Genomic DNA, 20291 nt, shown 5'->3' with positions numbered 1-20291 from the left:
ATACAAATTTCCCTCATGATCACTATAATCAGTGTTTAAAATCTCAGAATGTCTGAAATTGAAGTTCCTGGTTGTACCTTTGTCTCCCTTCCTTCCTTTTTCACCCGATGAGCCATAGGCACCAGGACTCCCTTTAGTTCCCTAAAAAAGTTATATGTGGACAATTAAAAACATATGCACACACAGGAATGATGTCTGCGAGAAAAGAAACGTGCTGAACATGCAGGTAAAAAAATGAATTTTTACAGACGAAGCTGAAAATATAAATTTAGGATTTAAAGAAGTTCTCAAACCATTCAGGAAGATAGAGAAAGAAATTGTAAAGGTCAGAGGGTCAAGATACATAACTAGACTTTATCCTGGATCAGTTTATCCTGAATCACTTTACACCTGTTTTTTATATTGCACTCCAATAGTATCCTTGGGCCTCACTGTCTCTAAATCACACTCAATTATATAAAACTTTTAAACAATATTTTTCTTTGGAGAAGTACTACTTCTATAGGAAGTTTAGGGAACTTTAGCTTTTAGCTGCTAACTGCTCCACTATATCCACCTACTAGAATCTAGCTGCACCTGTCTGCTGTTTAGCACTGATGTGGTGGGAGTGGGGGGTGTTCTGTGGCTACATAGAGCTAAAACACAGACATAGAGCTTGATCGTGTTACTGTGAAGTAAAATCTTTATATAGGGACTGGCTTCAGCACTACTGACGGTAGGTGCATTGTCTGCTAGCAAATGCTGCTAGCACTAGCCATGGTGAAAACAGTGCATGATGAGCTGAACGTGCCTTTTACAACACCTGTACACTAGTGCAAGGGGATAATTTTTTTTAGAGCCGGGGATGCTAGTATTGAGTCTGCAGTTTCAAACTTTTTTTCACAACTTAGCTGAGCGCAGGAAATATAAGCGAGTTTAACAAAAGCATACTTTATAGCATGTTCATGTACAGCACTAGCAAAGTGTAAGGTGCACTGCATAGATGTCTCATAGAGATAAAGTTGGACATTCCAATAAGTCAGTTACTTCAGCTGACTTGCTTTAGAGCCTTCCTCAAGTGAGTATTGGAAGACTTCCACATCTTGTCGCTGACTTCTTCACTCAGACCTGGATGTTGCCCCTTGATAACTGAATTACATTCATTTTATTGATAGTTTCACCTTTACACCGGGCATTCCCCCGAAACCAGTAATCCCTCGGTTTCCAGATATCCCTGGCATTCCTTTGATTCCTGGTAGCCCCTGTGGACCTGGATCTCCTTGATATCCTTTCTCATTGCTGGGGTCCCCAGGGAAACCATGGGTTCCCTCCTCCCCCGGCACACCGGGAAAACCCTTAGAGCCTTTGGAAAAGAGTAAGATGTGACAAAGTTAGGGGTGAGAGAGCAGAGGAACTGAGACAAAATGAGGAAATAAATTTTGATTTGAGCTTCGCACCTCTTGCCCCAATGAAACCTTGATTTCCTACAGGTCCATCCTCTCCCTTGAGTCCTTTCATTTCAACAAGCATCTGTGGAGGAATTTTTGGTTTCTCCCCAGGAGGTCCTGTCAGACCACGATCACCTAGCAGACAGTTGTGGTCAGTTGTTGAGTTTTTGTCCAGTTTCAAAACAGCTCTAGGAATCTACAGGTGCCAGTCTCACCTTTTTCTCCACCTTGGCCTTTTATTCCTTTTGGGCCTACTTCACCTTGCAGTCCTGACTTTCCTTTCAGTCCACTGTGGCCCTTCAATCCGAGATCACCACTACGACCCTCAAAACCTGACATGCCATGTGACCCTTTGTATCCTTAAAATGGAGGAACCACAGAACATTTTGACAAATGGTGGGCATGTTCACATAATTTATTTTGTGTTTCTTTATGGTCTTAAGCATTTGATTAATTAAGAAACAAACCCTTCATTCCTGGAACGCCAGGGCGTCCATTTAAACCGGGAAATCCTGGATCACCGGATGGACCACTCTCTCCGATGACGCCATCATTTCCAAATTCCCCTGGGATACCTTTTAAACCAATAGGTCCTGGAGGACCTAGGTCTCCTTCATTTCCCCTCTCTCCAGTTAAACCTGGACAACAAGACATAAGAGGGATGTCAGACATAAATGTGAAGATTTTTGGAAATGTACATCTGTGTGTATATTCTTCTAACCTGGGTGTCCAACTGCACCATGTAGCCCTCGGGGACCTGTCCTCCCAGGATCACCAGGATAGCCAAAATTGCCATCTGGTCCAGGCTTTCCTTCCTCCCCCAGCAGCCCTGGAGGGCCAACCTTACCCTTTAAGCCAGTCATACCAGGCATGCCACCCATTCCTGGACAAGTAGATGGATATAAACCATGAATCATACCTATCAAATTAGGGATTTGAAAAAATGAAAAAGAGAAACTGCTTACCTGGATAACCTGGTTCTCCTATTACTCCCGAATGGCCTTTAAACCCTCGAAGTCCAGGCAGTCCTGGGTCTCCGGGTGGTCCAGGCATTGCATCCAAGATTTCTCCATGAACACCCTTTTCACCCTGTGTTCCATGCCGACCAGACATACCGGATGAGCCGGGGACTCCTACGGAGCCTTTACTGCCTGGGGTTCCCAAGTCTCCACGAGGGCCTGTAAAACCTGTTTAAAGAACCAATAAAAGAAAATATAGACTAAAGATAATATTTCAACCAACCATTAGAACAGTTCTATCTACAGGACTATTGCACAGGTGGGGCCAGATTTACTAAACGGGGAAAATTAGCATGATGCTACAGTACAATCTCAAAAAAAAAAAGGGCTGATGGGAGTGCAAAGGTCTGCGGATGATCTCCTAAAAATGCACAAATTAATAAAGTCATAGCAAGTTCATCAACAGCGACCAACACAATGAACAAAAAGCAGCTCAAATTAGTGGGTCAAAAACCCGATGAGAGAAAAGGTTCAAAGAAACTAAAAGACTGACACTATGCCTCTTAAGGAAGTACCAACAGTAGCCTTTTAACACCAAAAGAGGGTTTTGTGCAAGTGTATACTGTTACTAAAACTGGCCCTTGGGATTTTCTTATCAGTCTTCACCTGGTGGTCCAGGGGGGCCACCAATGCCTTGATCTCCTAATTCTCCTTTCGTTCCAGTTACTCCATAGAAACCCTGTGGTCCTTTTTGGCCAGGAAGACCTGTTGGATCGAGCGTAAAAGAAGGTATCAAAACATAGTTCCCCTGCAAGGAACAAAGCATAGCATCAGGGTCTTGATATTTTACCTTTAACTCCTGGTAATCCAGTAGGCCCTGGAAGTCCAGGTGATCCAGAAGGTCCTACAAATGTATCGCAAGGGCCTGAGAAGAAAATAACAAACACAATATTCAGGACAAGATTTTGATTGTGCGTCAAAGTGTTTAGAAAGAACTACTTTGGTGAAGGTGAACTTTTACTGCTGCCCAGCGTGAACGGTTTTGAGAAAGTGACATTATCTTTATCCTTACATTAGCTGGTGTCTTGACACACCGAAATATTTTAAACATTTCATAACTCATCATGCATCCCAGACAAATAACATAGAAGCCAAGCACAACAGAGTAGTCACAATCGAAGCAATAAGGTGAAAAGGTTGTTATACCAGCTACCTGTTACATCCACCTGTCCTTCTCCTCCTGTCAGACTACAGCCGCCTTTCAGTTGCAAATGAGGGAGAATGAAAGAGAGAGGCATTCGAAATAAGAGTTATTCAAAAGCACAAGCATTATCTCAAACAAGCTCAGCTGCAGCTGGTTTGAGAGATGGAGCTCCTGCAACAAAGAGATAGCAGGAGGCAAAGAAAGAAAAGTCATTAAAATGGAAAACAATCTACATGCATCGTCCTCTTTTAAACACCGGCCATTAATCGTCATTCCCATTTTACTTCCTTGCATTAAGTGACAAAAGAGAATATTTTTAAATAGAAAAAATAAAATGTAATATTTGGTAGAGTGAAAATGAGTAAAATGCCTGTAAGGAGACAAAGCCTTAGAGGAGATATATGCAACACCACAAATAAGACAGAATAAAAGTAGGTAAGGAGGCAGCTCATTACCTGGACTGCCTGGTGTTCCTGGACTTCCATCATAGCCAGCAAGACCGTCGTCACCAGGTAAGCCACGCACACCTTTGACACCCTCAAAAATTAGACCTGGTTCTCCGCTCAGCCCTACTGCACCCGGTCGACCAGAAATACCTGGGAAACCTTTGTCTCCATGTTCTCCCCTGGGTCCTTCTCCCTATTTATATGGACCATCACAATCACTGCATTTTAAGATTGTTGGTACTCAAGCGAGGCAAGTAAAGGGAACAAATGAGCAACAAGTAGTTTAGGATAAGATGCAAATCACAGAGTAGGAGATTTTTTTAAAGGTAAAGACAATGTGAAATAGTGATGGGACTCACTGGAGGACCTCGGTTGCCAGGCAAACCAGCCTGACCGCTTCTGCCTGGAGCCCCAGGTGCTCCTGGCTCACCATCTTCTCCTGAATCTCCTGGGTCACCATGATGTCCTGTTGGGAATACAAAGACATTGCCAGGCATGCAAACAATCACAAACACAAATAAACATGGTATTTCTTTTCTTGCTCACTTGTAACTCTACTGTTGATCTGAAATAAGACAAAAATAAGATAAGAGGCACCTTTGTCTTTGGCGATAATTGTGTCCCCCTTACGACCTTTTGGGCCTGGCAAACCATCGAGCCCAGGAAGTCCCTATAGCACAAGAGAGCAAAGCGGAGGGGAATAAGGAAATGTTTTGGGGTTTTGTTGTCTGTACAAGTAGAGTTTGTCTTATTTTCTACAGGTTTTTCTTTATTTTGCCTTACTGCGAACCCCTCGTCTCCTTGGAGACCTGGATCTCCTGGATCACCTTCCTGACCAAACTCTCCAGTCATCCCAGGATCGCCAGGATCACCAGGACGGCCGGATAAACCAGGTATAGCATTTACAACGTTGCACTGACATTCTCCATGATCACCTAAACGTACACAGGAGGAAATTGTTCTGATTATATGATTGCTTTTTTATTTATTTATAATATTAACAGTTTAGAAAACTACTACTTCACCTTTTGGTCCTTTGGAGCCTGCGTTCCCGGGCCTTCCTCCCTCACCTGGGGCTCCCTTGTGGTACTCTCCCCCTAAAGGCAAATAAAAGTACAATACATAAAGATGTAACAGATTTTACAAACAGAGACAACAATAAAAGTAACCTGATTCACTCACATGTCCCTTTTGGTCCAGGAGGGCCCATCTCCCCGCTGCGCCCCTTGACTCCCTGTGGTCCTGCACTGAGAGCAGGGCGTCCTGGTTCACCTTGTTGGCCCTTGTCTCCTTTATCTCCACCAAAACCTTCTGGCCCGAACAAAAGGAAGACTGATGGAAACAAATAACATTTTCAGAAGTTATTTCTGCTGCTATAACAACAGTCCAGGAGTTTGAGTTGCATTTGTTGACATCGGCACACGCCTCCTATCACAGTGGTACAAATATAGTGTTAAAGTAGCTTAAATCAGGGGTGTCAGACTCCAGACCTCGAGGGCCGGTGTCCTGTAGGTTTTAGATCTCACCCTGGGTCAACAAACCTGAATCAAATGATTAGTTCATTACCGGGCCTCTGGAGAACTTCAAGACACGTTGAGGAGGTAATTTAGCCATTTAAATATGCTGATTGCATCAAGGACACATCTAAAACCTGCAGGACACCGGCCCTCGAGGCCTGGAGTTCGACACCCCTGGCTTAAATCATTCCAATTTCTATTAACTTTAGAAAGTCAAACAAGGAACTCTCAGCCTATAACGTCACATAGGGTTACCTGGTAGTTTCATATGTAAAAATAACGCCCCCCCCAGCTATTTTCCAAGTTTTAGCTTTAAGTATCAGGACATGATAAAAATCAGGGCTTTCCAGATTGATTTATATACAACCAGAGATGAACAACAACATAGCATGTATTACAGCGCATTTTTATTTATTTAACAAAACCTACACCATGAAAGTAAAACCTGCTGTGTGAAGAACTAAGTACAACCTTACTGCCTCCGTAGGAATTACAAAGGTAAGCAGTAGGCAGAAGCCAGCAAATTAACCCGAGCATCAGAACGCAATGTTCAAAGAATCAAACAAACCCAAGAGCTCAGCCTCCACAGACCTCAGTTAGCATGTTAGCCGTTAAAGTTCATGACAGTACAATAAGAAAAAGACTGCAGGTTTCTTTGGGAGAGTTGCCAGGAGAATGCTTTTCTCTCTAAAAAGAGCATGGCCGCATGACTTTGGTTTACTGAATCATTGGGTGTACTTAATTCTTCACACACTGCTTCTGCATTTTGGCTCAGTGAAAGAGACCTGGATTGCACTGCCATTTATATCTCGTCCTTCATCCGAAGTACTGAGACGAAATCACTCATTTTGATTGATGCTACTTTTCAGAATTGAGCACAGCAGGGCAGACAGTTTTCTGAAGTATGAAGTAGGAAACGCTGTCATCAAAAGGCAAGTGGAGGTTAACCCATTCCCATCTTTTTCTGCTTAGGCTACGCCCAAGGGGAAAATGTGAGTCACCACAAAGTCACAAGTTAGGCAGATTTTGACAGATGGTTCCTCCACAGGGGAATCGCAACTCCAACAAGGCCTGGGAAACTAGTACTACTACTGTAACTGGGTGAAGGTGGTAGAGGTGGAGTTTTTAGCCATTTTATTTCTCCATATGACGTGAAAAGGGAAACTACTTATGAGTCTTACAAACAACGTGTGACTCAAAAAGACAAATGCTGATCTTTTACCACATCAGTAGAAACCTGGTGGTGCTTACTAGAGAGAACAGCAGCTGAAATTACAGGGTTTTTTTTTTTTACAGTTGTTGGGATAGAAGAAGGGAGTACACAGTAGATTATTACAAAGGCCCATAAGAACACACATTAGCTTCCTAAGTTCATGTTTATTGATGTTAGTTATATCAAACTCCAGGCAACCGGCCAGGGTTTTTAACGTTTCCCACACTTTCCCGTCAAAACATAACAACAGAATCTTTGCCCCACATTTAGTTTTTTGGGATCTGTTCACATGATCCTTTTAAGGTCTGAACCATGAAATAATTGCCAGAAAATGCAGGCATTTTTTTTTTTGCAATTTATTCCTTAAAATTTATTGTGCTGTTTCTTTCGGTTTTTCAGGGAGAAACAAAAATCACACTGATAATGTAGAAGCCTCAAAAGCTCATATATCAAATATGATTCACTTGGCTTTAAAGGGCTGTTCACGTGTTAGAAGGTCGAGCCAAAAATAACCAGTATGAATGTGCAGCACTCAGCTGCTCTTTTCATAACAACTGCAATGTTTAAGTCAAAGGTTTCGTGTCCTTCGAAAGCTTCTGTTTACATACCTTGTTGTTCTTCAGAGGCAGGAAGTCCTGGCAGACCAGGAACACCTTGGTCTCCAATCGAACCCCTCTCTCCAGGTAAACCTTTCTCGCCAGGAGGACCGGCTTATAAAGTCAAAGAAAACACAAGAAGCATTTTTTAGTATTTATGCAAAAGGTAACATCAACAGCTTCCAGGCATGGTTTGCTAAGAAATCATTCAGACAATGGTAAACCGAACTCTGTAACAGACTATTCGTATAGAATTAGTCTTTGTTGCGTTACTTAATAATACTGTGTCGCTTTATTAATGTTGGACCATCTTTGTTTCCATGTCAGTATAACAACGATTTCTAATGTACCCTCAACTAAATGCCATGACCAGATGTTGTGTTGACATCCCTCCTGGACAAGAACCTTGACTGAGCTCTGAGCTCATGCTGTAGACTACAATAACCTTCTTTAGAGTCACTTGACCTTTGACCTTAGTAAACTTGCCTCATTCCATTGAGTGCCTTGTCAGCACAGTTTCAGATTTATCTTAATCAAAATGATTTTTCTGGTTTCCACTGACTCATTATTTGACTGTTTCTCTTGTGTTAGTTACTTACCCGCTGAGTCCCAAAAAGGTCCTTGTGAAATCACCTCTCCTGGGTCACCAATAACACCCTGAAACACAAATACAGCCTAAGTCTTTCTGTACTCCTCTGTACTTCAACTAATAAGATATTTGACTGTCTGTGTGTGACTGTCACGTGCACATTGTGCTGTTTTTAATCACAATATCATAATAACTAGGCCATTTATTCTAAATAACTGTCTATACCTTCTGTTGACCAGTCCATTCAGACTGTCAGTCATTTAGAAAAGAAATGAAACTGCATCAGGTGCTCACCTTAGGACCATCTCTGCCTCTTGGTCCTCTTTCACCGTAATCACCCTAAAGAGAGATGTGATCGTCAGATTAATAAACTGTGTTTTATATTATTTTATAAATACAACCATAACGTGACATCTCTTTTTACCTTTAGTCCAGGTCTTCCATTTGCACCAGGTGGACCCTAGAACAGAAACCGAAGCGGCAGATGATATAAGAGCAGGACAAAGGAAAGTGGTTTGATAGCATGTTTAGAAGTATGCTGAGCTAACCCGTGGTCCAGGCATTCCTTTTATTCCACGCTCTCCTTTGTTGTCTGCCTGAAATCACACAAAATAAATCCAGTGGATTAGAAATAATAATAATAATGATGAAAATGCTGAGATGTGCATGTGTCTCTTCGCACTTGTGTGCAAGTGTTATATCTGTGTTTGTTATCTAAATGTGTATGATGAGTCATTAGTGGTAACATACCAGCGCCCCTCTTTCTCCTTTTACACCTTTGTCTCCAGGAGGACCCTAAAACAAAGTATTTTTATGATATATGTTAGTGCTTGTGACGCTCCCTTTCATTTTATCTTCAAAGGTTTATGAGCAAAAATGAGGACCTGAAATTCAGTTGCATTGAACAGAACTTGCTCATGTGTATCGTTTCCTGGAGGCCCTGGTGGTCCAATTTCTCCCTGTGGTGAGAGCATACATACACAGAACTGTTAGCAGCAAAATATATGAAAAATATAAAAATATATTATACTTCATCCTTTTCTCGCCATTTCCCCTTTCTTAAGAATGGCTTCTTTACAGCCAGCCTGTTTCTTAAAGACATGAATTTTGTTCACCTCCTGCAGGCATCCTATTTTGTCCTCCCCTAGTCCAGTTTCTTAAAATTTTTAAGGACATCATGCTGAGATATGACACGTAATAGTTCTTTGGTAATAACCTTGCTGACGCAAAAAAAACCCCAAAACTGTTATGCCTGGCAAACTGTGTTATCTTTGGCATTTTTTTCATAGATTCATCCAAAGAAAAAGGAACAAACGATGTACTTTTGTGGCAGGCTGCTAGTAACAAAGCGCCTAAACATACCATTACAGTTGGTTCTCTGCTAAATTTTCTGTTATGTGTAAACACAACAGTGTCACGGCTCCTGTGTCATTGACACAGTGTTTTGAGTTTTTTGTTCTTTGTTCTGGCTTAACAGATTTGTTGCTGCATTTTCAGTGTTCTTGTAGTCATGTTTTTGGTTTTGTGCTGGAGCACTGCATTTTTGATGGTGATTGAGTCCTTGAGTTTCTGTAAATTTCTATTTCCAGTTAGTGTTCTGGCTTTTGTTTTTTGTTACTTTTTTTTTAGCCAGCCTGTGTTTCCTGAGTCTTGTCTTGTCTAGTCTGTCTCTTTAATGGTCACTTCCTGTTTTATTTTGTTAGTCTTCGTCTCATGTGCTTCACGTTCAGTTTTGTTTCCCCTCATCTTATCAGTAGATTTCATTCAGCTGTGTTCCCTGGTGTCGCTTTCGTGCCTTGTGTATATTTAAGTGTTCAGCCTTCCTCTGTTCTTGGTTATGTTGTTGTCAAACCTTCCCATAAAGCTGTGTTTCCTGTGTGTTCTGTGTCCCATTACAGACGTATAGGTTAATTCAGTGTTTCCCAACCACTGTGTGAAGGTTATCCAATTTCACCTGATTGGTACTATAAGTGAGTGGTGTGTTATGACAGGCAGAACAATTACATTATCTTCCACTTGAGGGCAGTACAGCTGCTTGCTACAGTTAGGTGGGTTGCCAACAGAAAAGACTGTTTTCTACAGTCACTGGTTGGCAACTGCCAGTAAAACAGAAGAAGACGACTAAGAAATACAAAAGTACATAGCCATGCTGCGAGTGAGACAACGTCACAGGTAATGGTGATGGATAATTATTTGAAGATGAAGTGATTAGTCTGACCTGGCTCAACTAAACAGGCCCAGGGTTCACACCAAGTTAGTAAAATGAGAGTAAATTTTCATTATATTTCAATAATTATACTTTTTGTGACATTTTTGTTTGCTTGTGTGCCGTGTGAATTTTCCAATGTGAAATATGTGTCGTGGCTCCAAAAGGTTGGGAAACACTGGGTTAGTTTACGCTCCAGAGTTCGCCGAGTGTCATAGTGTAATGTCTTGAAGAGATTTCTGCTTTAAAGCCACTTTCTAAGTTTAAGCCTTGTCTCGAGAGTCCTGCATTTAGGTCCACCTTTACCTGCCTCACACCTGCACTTGACACTGGTTCATTGCTAAAATAGGTGTCTTTTTTATGCCTAATTGACTAGCAAACAGAAACACATTCATCTGAAAATGGTCAGGTACAAAAAGATAACGCAGCCAATGTCCAAACCCCTCCCCCCTCAAAACTATGAAGGAATTTCAGAAAGCCTGGTGAACTCTTGTTCAAGACTATTTTAATAATGGAAAAAAAAACAACCTCTAGCTTCTTGGAACCAAAATATAAAGACATCAGTGGTGCCAGCAGACTGTTGCACAGTCCTACTTAGAAGATAGATTTACTACAAAATACCTTTTTAAAAAAAAAAAAAAACCCAAAACTTTTCTCTTTGATTTTCATTGTTTTACGATGTAACACTGGATATTTTCCCTATAAAAGCTTTTTAAAATCTATCACTACCTCACACTCTTAGAGCAGAATTGCTTCTGTAGCAGTGCTGCTAACAATTCACCAACATCTGTCCCCAGTTTGAAAATGAATCTGTATTTGTGTAGCTGCCAGACAAATATTCAGGAATTAAAAGAAAAAATACTTTTAATACCCATTGAAATATAAAAGAGATGCAAATACGTTTTTCACACATTTACAGTAATTGAAGTAGCAACACACACACACACACACACACACACACACACACACACACACACACACACACACAATGATCACTTACTAGATCTCCTCTGACTCCCTTAATGACTCTGGTCATGGTACCCTGTCAGAAAGAAATCATAATTTGAATGTTTATTTTAAACACATTACATTCACTCACTGGTCACTTCATTAGGTGCACTTTATCCAGTGCTCATTAATTACAATATCTAATCAGCCAATCACATGGCAGCATGTATTCAAGAATGAAGACATGACAATCTGCTCAGATATAAATGTGTGATGCTATCACAATCAGTATGGAGCAAAATCTCTGAGGGAGGTTTCCAGCACCTTGTTGAATTTATGCAATGAAAAATTGCGACAATTCTGAAGGCAAAAAGTCTAATGAAGTGTCTACATAAGTGTTTATATAATATTGCTTCCTTACCTTTGGTCCAGGGGGACCTGGAGGACCTGGGGGACCCTAGGAGAAGACAGAAGGATATTCGTATCAATCACGTTACATAATAACAGGTCTGAAACTATAAAATAACAACTAAACTAATGAATTGAAAGATGTGAACCTTTGGTCCTTGCACGCCTCTGAAACCTCTTGACCCTGGATCTCCTGGAAAACCCTGAATAAAAAAAAAATTAGATCAAATCGCAGATCTTTGGGGGACACTGCAACCACATAAAAGTAAATTTCTAGGTTCGTTAAAGGATCTTACAAATGCTCCATCAAATCCTGGTGTGCCGGGATCACCCTGAGGAGGGACGGTCAAAGATGCATGAAGTTAGTAAGTTTTAGATTATATGGATTAAGTCTTGTCACGCCATGAATATAATGTTTTGCACTTGGATGTTCTTCTTAACAAAGGCAGGTTTGGTGTGGAGTCCTCGTTCTCACCCTGAATCGCCGCATATACACACTGATCTCCAGATTGTCTCCCTTCTCTCCTTTCCTGCCTGGTTGTCCCTGAGAGTTGAAAACAAAATATACAGTAACTTACGGGACATCAGTCTCTTTGTATTAATAACTATCTAAGCAGACTTGGCATTACGCACAGGAAAACCTTGGGAGCCCTGAGAGCCGGGAAATCCTGGTGCCCCTTGATCTCCATGAGTCCCGTTACAGCCATCTGCACCTGGCTTCCCTCTGGACCCAGCTTGTCCTGGGTGTCCCTGCAGAGAGAGCGACACAAGCAGAATCAACACTGTCTTCTTTCTCTCACCCCAACCAGTCGCAGCAGATGGCTGCCCTCCCTGAGCCTGGTTCTGCCGGAGGTTTCTTCCTGTTAAAAGGAAGTTTTTCCTTCCCACCGTCGCCAAAGTGCTTGCTCATAGGGGGGTCATATGATTGTTGGATTTTTCTCTGCATGTATTATTGTAGGGTCTACCTTACAATATAAAGTGCATTGAGGCGACTGTTGTTGTGATTTGGTGTTGTATACATTAAATTGAATTGAATTAAACTGAACACTCTCCCACAACGTTCATCCCGACAGCATGGTGGACTTACAGGAATACCGTTGTTGCCAGAGAAGCCAGGTATGCCAGTCATTCCCTGTGGAGCAACAAGAATTGCATATTAAACAAAATAGCTGTCATTGTCATGTGTTTAATAGTTTACAGAGATGAGAGATGAGCACTTACCACGCTTCCTTTAGGACCTATGTTTCCATCACGACCACGGTCGCCTTTCTGCCCCTTTGGGCCTTGGATGCCCTCCTCTCCTGTTCGCCCAGGTGGCCCCTGTGGGCCCTGCGGACCAAGAGGCCCAGGACGGCCCTGAAATTGGAAAGATAGGAAAAACAGAGTTGATAAATCTTAAGTCAAGGATGCAACACATCAAATAAACTTCATATATGAAAAAAAAAATTTAAGAATAAATTGTCAGTTATCTTCTTTTGTTTCAGTCATGACTGTTAAAGCTAACACTGGTCATATCTGTATTAGCAAAAAGGGTGAGAGCAAAGAAATCGCTTACTTACCTGGTTTTAATTCCATAAGTAAACAAAATAATGAGAATAAGACAAGTGTCATCAAAAGATACAAAAAACAAAAGAACCAAAACATCACAACAATGCAACAGAAATGTGTCAAGCTGCATTCTGATTCAATAATAATTCCCAGTTTTTCCCTTCTCCACACTATTTTTATTTTTCAAACTTCCAGTTGGAATTTTGGTTTAGATCACCAGGGGGAGACATACACTTCCCTATCTTTTTCCTTACCTTTCCCTTGTCTTTACACCCACCCAGTGGCTAAACTTTATACTGCAAATGCCCACTAAAATGCCTCTTCACTCATGTTAGCTCTTTTTAACTTTAAATGAACAGACTAAACCACACTCACAGAAATATCTGCCTGGAAATAGTTCAAACATGATAAACATCAGCCCCGAGCTGGAAATGTGGCACGTGCAGGACCTGAGAGCTTCTAAGAGCTGTGGACATTGTTATTTTAGGACAGCGATAGGGCAGCGAGGAGATTAAGTTAATGTAAATAAAGCCAGACTCTGTTGTCAGATGTCTCAGTAATGAAAAGAGAAAGGGCAGTTGAAATGGCTGTTCAGCCATATTCAGAGTATTTGAGGCTGCAGACATCCCCCTAATCTGCAAGCTAAATATAACAATTTGATTATGATACCCAGAGTGACGAAAGGGAAAAGGCAAGCATGTAGATAGAAAGTAAGAAAATGAGAGCCTCCCAGAGGCAGAAGCATCTGCAGCTGAGAGTCTGCTACATTATTATTATTATTATTTTAATTCCTATCTCCTGAAAGGGACCTCAGAATAACTGTTCATGTAGGCGTGTTAGGGCACCCTTAAAAAAATGGAAAACACGGCACTTAATGTCATCACAGTGCATCATTACAGTTATTCACACACTCGAGGGAGCTGCTCGATGGACCCGCAGAGTCAACAATTATTGCTGGGAAGAAAACTGAATAATATGAGAAGATACTTTAAGAAAGGGGTCATAAAACACGTGAGCATGGGGATACTATGGGAACTTGCTGTTTTTGTATGATCCTGGAGTTCTGGGTCAGTAAGTGGTGCTCTCAAAAGGTTTGGAGGCCAAACAGTATCCCTGTGAGAACCAACAAACACAGTGACGTTGTTTGTCTGCTGACAGAAGCGCTTCGAGTGGTGTTACACGAAGCTAGAGCCAGCGATCCGAAAGGAATGAATAAAAACGCAGGGAGCCTAAATAGTGTCACACAAAAATTCAAACAAGCTCAAATCAGATGCAGACAGTGTGAGAAAAAGCCTCGGCCGAACTCGTGTAACTGCAACTGTGAACTTGGACATGCAGCATGTGCATCCTGTGTGTGTGTGTGTGTGTGCGCTTTGCCTATAGGCAGATTTTTTGAAGCAACGAGGTGTGTGCTTTGTCTGTGCACATTGTTGACCCGGCAGATGTTGCCTATAGAGCACAGAATCGACGACAGTCCTGTCAAAACAATTCACACGCAGCCTGAACCAGGGCCAGAGTGATAAACACTGCTCTGAATTTTACATTTACTTTTCTTTTTTGGTTCCATTAACTCTGCACATACACACAGATAATAAGCATATTCCTCATGAAATGCGGATTAACTAATTTTCTGAAGACAAATGGTTCTGGCAAACCAATAGCTGTCTCAAATATGTGTGTGTGTGTGTGTGTGTGCACGAGAGGTCCTTGTCTAGAAAACTTGTATAAACTTTGTGCTCTGCTTTGTATCTTTCAGCATGGGCTAACAAGAGGACCGATAAAGGATTTTTAGGGATCGAAGAAGAAGTGTGGTACAGTGAAAAGGATGCCACCATAATGCTTCTCATTTTACCTTTGAAAAACTGGAACAGGTATAATCTGCCTTTAGATGTGGTTGCGTGGTTGTTAGAACTTGTCAGTTTTAGGGATGTTAAAAACTCGTGTATGTCCCCAAGCAAACAAACCACACCTGTTCCACATCACATACAGTAGCCAGTTCATTTGGACGGTAGAACTACGCCATTTCCTTTCTTCTTAATTTGCAAATGCACTAAAAAGTCTCCCTTCAGTCCTCCCCACTTGTTAAGGAGAGGTCCTCCACACTGTACCATTTCCTTCACACATCCATACTCCCCATTCTTATCTACTCTCACTACTTCCACCCTTCACTCCCTCACCTCCTCTCCAAAGCTCTTGAGTGTTCTCCCTTTGCATGTCTTCTTCCCCTGTTTTGTCAGTCTGCCTGCCCTTCCTGTCTCCACCGGGGGAAGAATGACCAAGAAATCAGCCACTGATAGAGACCATGAAAAGGCTTTTAGATCTGAACGCTGTACAATCCTGAAACTGTATAAATGAAGAACTGGAAATCAGAGGAAGTCGAGCGGTCATCAAACAGACACGGCTTGGACTTGCATGCATGCACAGGCAATGCCGGTCAGCTTAGTTGTCAACTCCTCTCCATTTGAAGGTTGGTCATAACTTCAGCAGAATATGAAGCTCAGGAGACCTGTCTCTGAAATAATGGCTGTCTGCGCTGCTTTAGTTTTCTTTCTATCACAGACATACATCATACATCTGGACTCTGATCTCGTGAGCTCCACAACGCAACATGGATCACAGCTGACAAGTATTTCTTTAACTTCTGATTAGATTACTCTACACCTAAAAAAAATAATAAAAAATACTGCAATTAACTCCCCAGAAACTCTATTGTAGTGTGAATTAAACATACACGAAAGATCAAAAGATTAAGTTCATTAGTCAATATCAGAAGAGTTATTTCTACTCAAGTATTACCAATAATAGCAGCCACTATGAGAGTTCAATCTAAATGTAGTTTTTTTCTACTGTGGCTCAGGTTCAGTTATTAAATGATCAAATGAGGTCACGACAACAGATGACAGTGAACACTGGAGGATGTTAGAAGAACTAACTGGTAACTAAAACCATTTTGACTTTGTCTACAACTTTAAGTCTTTCAGTCATATTATTAGGCTCCTTGTCTTTTATTATATCCTCTTGTTTTTTAAATAATACACAAACAAATGGCACATTAATTGTTACACTAACTGCATTAAATGCAATTTTATTCATTTTTATGAACTGAACTGAATTCTTCACATTAAACTCTGTGCCTTTCTTTGTGTTCTCTGTGTTTTGCCCATTTTTGCTTGATGATACAGCATCAACTCTAAATACAGCTTACTACACTGTATGTGGTGATTTTTGAAAATTCATGGAGCAGGCGTACTAGGTGGCTGAATACCCTCATTATTCTAATTAGAGGTAATACAGTAGATCTAAACCACCAGAGCAAGAGCCTTGGTTTAGATGTACGTGTAATTTGTAGCAGTTAGTGTAAATTACCGTCGTCAAAAGAAAAGATTTCATAGGGTCAAATAAACAAGAGAAACTGAAACATGGGAAAACAGGTGAAAAGGAGTTGTGGGTCGAAAGGAAATACAGACGGACTCAGACAACAAAATACAAAGTAAAACAGTAACACAAAGAGTGAGAGCGCGCAAAGAAACTGTGGTTGTCAAAAATTCAAAAAGGAAAACTGTGATAAGCAATAAAACACTAACCCTGATGCCTTCATTTTATCACGTCACTTCCCACATCGTTTAAGGGGCATAAACTCATTTGCACTTACTTGACTGGAAACAAACACATGCACAAAGCAGGTCATTAAAAGCGTGTCACATCAGAATCTATTTGGAGAACCTTTGTGCTCATTAAACAGCAGAGACTTACTAGAGGTTACAAGCAAACCTCAAAAATATGCGGAGGTGTGGATCAGCTAGTCTTGGTGAAGTCTTGCAGTCAGAAACAATTAAAAGCAGCTGTTCACATAATTTTTTACACAAAAACTCATTTTCCCATTCACTTTGTGAACTGCTTGAGCCCCTTTGGGTGGTTTTCAAGAAAATTTAACAATGCCCCTGCGCCTCGCTCTCAGTTTTATTGCATTGTTTTCATTGGAAATGCTTCTTCAGCTGAAGCTAATATTCATTAAAACCTGTTCACATTGAAATTGTGGAATAGAAAATGAAATATAAATGAAATGAACACCATCTGAATTGATGAAACTACGGGTGAAAGCTACACTTAACTGCTCTCTTATTATTTTATGCCGAGTGGCCTTCCTTATCCAGCCCCAAAAGTGATTTGTGTCTTTTCCCAGGATCAAAAAAAGGATCGCCACTTAAAGAGCAACTACCTGATCTTCGGTAATTTAGCATATCTCTTGCTGCAGTTATTTAGTGTACTATGCACTTTATGATGTCATCTCTCCTCTGGCCATGCCCACCCACACTCATCAGCGCTACAGACTTCAGCCAGAGATGTCAGTGACACCTGGAAAGTTTAAATATTCATCAGTCACGTTTTCCGGCTTCATTCCCACTGCCAAACATCTAGCCTGTATGACAGTTCACATGTGTTTTTGGATTTCCCATTGCCATATTAGCATCCACATCTGCTTCACTGCTTTATCTCTGTAAGCTTCAGCGAGCAACTTTATGATGTATCACTCGTATCAAGAAATCTCTGAGAAAATCCCTCCTCTTCACATGCTGTATAAAATGCAGTAACCCCTCTGCGTGCACGGGTGTGTTTACATTTCTCATTCCTAAATCACAGATCTATTAAAAGTTCCCCCGTCTGACACCATAAATTTCATCTAGGTCCAGACTGTCCCCTGGGGTGGACAGTTTTGGAACGACCCATTAAGAACAGGATGGGAACGCACGGCCCGATATGCAAACCTCTGACATCCGAGAGGAATAAAACAAATCCATAAACAACTGTCCGGAAACTTGCTCTGTTATTCCATCTGTTTGTCCGTCCGCAAAAACTGGGAACTACGAGGGAGATTCCCTAATTTTACATATGAAAAGAACAACTAATTAAAGATTAATTTTTAAGACAAAAATCGTCAGCAAAGTCATGATCAATGACACGAACAGCAGTTACAGTTAGGTTCTTACGTTTCTGGACAGTTCACAGTTTCTGTACATCACTACACTGGATTTTAGAGCAAACAGTCAGGATGTGATTCAGACTGCAAAAGTAATGCAGTGATTTTATGCATGTTCCCTTTCTTCATAGCCTCAAAATTTATTAAACAAATTCATAATGTTTTTAATATTTGGATGAAACTCATTCGCTGTCAACGACTGCCTCAAGTCTACAAACCAATGACATCACCGAATACTGCGTTTCCTCCCATGAGATCCTCTGTCCGGCCTCTTTTTGCATTAATTTTGTATTTAATAACTGAGAAGCACGCTCTATTTGGGTTAAGATCTGTTGATTGCAATCAATCAAAAGCTATAACATTTTTTTGCCTTGAGAAGCTCTCGGGCTGCTTTTGCAGTTTACTTTGGCTCTCTATTCACTTGCACTGTGAATTGCAGTCTTATCAGTTTTGCAGTATTTGCCTGAACCTGAGCAGAGAGTATAGCCCTGCTACTTCTATTATTAATATTAATAAACACCACTGACACGGTTCCACTGGCAGCCATAACACTGCACACGCCCATGCCATAACACTGCCTCCACTATGTTTGAAAGATGATGTGGTATGTTTCAGATCACAAGCTGTTTCTTTCCTTCTCCATAATTTTCTCTTAAAATCACTCTGGTACAACCCATGCGTCCTCTTTTCAGATGTTTTCTGGCAAAATCTAATCGGGCCTTCTGGTTCATGAGTGTAAGCAGTGCGTAATTGGTGAACTTTCAACCCTCTGAAAATGGAGGACTGTGTGTGTGGCCCAGTTTCCTAAACAATGAATACAAAAGTTTTATAAAACCTCCATGAATAATGATTATAAACCTAGTGTGGCGGTGCACGGATGCAAAACTATGCCATTATCCCAAAACCTATGGAGCTAACTTTCTGGCATCTTAGAGGAAAACAATAAACATGACATTAACAATGAACAGAACGCCACTAAAAATTTCAAATGTACCAATTTTACTTAAAAGCTTCCTGTTTCATTCTTAGTTTCCTGTCATGCTGAAGGTACAAAATGCTGCAGATATTTAACAATAATCAACGGTTGCTTGGTTTAATGAAAAACCTTCTATCTGCAGCTTACATGTGCACATATATTAGCAATTTTCCAAATGAACTATTCCCACACTTGCTTCCACGTCTGTTTTTCATCTACACTGGGTATCCATTGAGTTCTGCCTTTCCACCATCACCAACAATGTTAATGTCTCATGTCTAACAGTTGGCTTGCCCTCCTGATGGTTGTATATAATGTATCTTCTCAGAAATAACACCGTAATCCAAACAGAAACTGTTGTGGACGATGCTATGCGGCACGATCTTTTCCTTCTGACGTCGACGATGGGAGCTGACAGCCGTGTCCTGCTTCTGAAACATCTACGGGTCCTACAGAGTGGACTTTTATTACATTCACACAACACTCATTTATATAAACTCTCCCTGGTGAGAGCAGGTATCTACGCAAGCTGCCTCGAGCAGGAGTGCCAGAATAATGAAAGTCTGCAGCGCTAGAGAAATAACAGTTGGTTCTGAGGAAAGGGGATGGATTAAGGCCCGGGTTTGATGGAAACAAACAAATTTATATGTCAATCAAAGATATCTAAAGCCAAGTTTTTGCAGCTGTTCCTGAAAACATCGATGCGGCTCACTATTACTGCCAAGATTTCATTCAAATGTAGTTTAAACTTTAACAGAAACTGGCTATAGAAAAGTCAAATAGATACATATCTTCATACTGTCATAGGAATATAGAATATATAACTACTGGCGCTAATGCTCCATTATTAACTTTTCCTTTTAAGCATTCATGATATCACACAGCTCTCTGCAACAAATGACAGAAGATCTAAAACAGTCCAAACCCTACTTATTTTCTCACCGCCTTAAATGGCTAATCGCTCCATGAGAGGAAGTGAGTGTTAGATTGCTAGTTTTAGAAAGATCCACAATTCTCAGATGCGGCCCTCTTTACTCAAGTGTCCGACAAGTGTAAGAACAAGTGGTTTACTCCACCCCATTCACTTTGTTTTAAGCACTCTGAAGGAAATGAGCAGCTGCTCAGCCCTTCTGAACTTATCAGCTATAATAAAGGAATTAAAGAAGAATCGAGGGAAGGAATTAAGGGTATAGTACAACAGCTAAGAAGAAAAGAAGGAAGGAAAAGTGGTGTGAAAAAAGGGAGGTAGGAGGAGAAAGGTTAAAGAGTGATTTAA

The 20291-nt window shown here is 41.0% G+C and overlaps 1 protein-coding gene across 1 annotated transcript in view; it reads right to left on the bottom strand.

Annotated features, from left to right (window-relative positions):
* The window catches only part of col4a2 (collagen, type IV, alpha 2), a 60136-nt gene that overhangs the window by 6716 nt on the left and 33129 nt on the right, over positions 1 to 20291 (bottom strand). Inside the window, exons 5-35 of the mRNA XM_063496726.1 lie at positions 12735 to 12869; positions 12601 to 12645; positions 12147 to 12263; positions 11989 to 12057; positions 11810 to 11845; positions 11663 to 11716; positions 11527 to 11562; positions 11158 to 11199; positions 8836 to 8910; positions 8702 to 8746; positions 8500 to 8547; positions 8376 to 8411; positions 8246 to 8290; positions 7962 to 8019; positions 7375 to 7476; positions 5219 to 5368; positions 5062 to 5133; positions 4820 to 4971; positions 4634 to 4706; positions 4396 to 4502; positions 4046 to 4229; positions 3600 to 3644; positions 3237 to 3311; positions 3053 to 3151; positions 2393 to 2614; positions 2149 to 2310; positions 1895 to 2065; positions 1643 to 1786; positions 1437 to 1562; positions 1161 to 1342; positions 78 to 141 (exon numbers count right to left, since the gene is read on the bottom strand). Coding sequence (XP_063352796.1) covers positions 78 to 141; positions 1161 to 1342; positions 1437 to 1562; positions 1643 to 1786; positions 1895 to 2065; positions 2149 to 2310; positions 2393 to 2614; positions 3053 to 3151; positions 3237 to 3311; positions 3600 to 3644; positions 4046 to 4229; positions 4396 to 4502; positions 4634 to 4706; positions 4820 to 4971; positions 5062 to 5133; positions 5219 to 5368; positions 7375 to 7476; positions 7962 to 8019; positions 8246 to 8290; positions 8376 to 8411; positions 8500 to 8547; positions 8702 to 8746; positions 8836 to 8910; positions 11158 to 11199; positions 11527 to 11562; positions 11663 to 11716; positions 11810 to 11845; positions 11989 to 12057; positions 12147 to 12263; positions 12601 to 12645; positions 12735 to 12869 — 2971 coding nt within the window. The remainder of the gene's footprint in view (positions 1 to 77; positions 142 to 1160; positions 1343 to 1436; positions 1563 to 1642; positions 1787 to 1894; positions 2066 to 2148; positions 2311 to 2392; positions 2615 to 3052; positions 3152 to 3236; positions 3312 to 3599; positions 3645 to 4045; positions 4230 to 4395; positions 4503 to 4633; positions 4707 to 4819; positions 4972 to 5061; positions 5134 to 5218; positions 5369 to 7374; positions 7477 to 7961; positions 8020 to 8245; positions 8291 to 8375; positions 8412 to 8499; positions 8548 to 8701; positions 8747 to 8835; positions 8911 to 11157; positions 11200 to 11526; positions 11563 to 11662; positions 11717 to 11809; positions 11846 to 11988; positions 12058 to 12146; positions 12264 to 12600; positions 12646 to 12734; positions 12870 to 20291) is intronic.

The sequence above is a fragment of the Pelmatolapia mariae genome, linkage group LG16_19 (assembly GCF_036321145.2).
Source record: "Pelmatolapia mariae isolate MD_Pm_ZW linkage group LG16_19, Pm_UMD_F_2, whole genome shotgun sequence".
Taxonomy (NCBI): Eukaryota; Metazoa; Chordata; class Actinopteri; order Cichliformes; family Cichlidae; genus Pelmatolapia; species Pelmatolapia mariae.
Note: the sequence above shows the minus strand (reverse complement) of the source record. Positions and strands in the feature narration are given on the sequence as shown.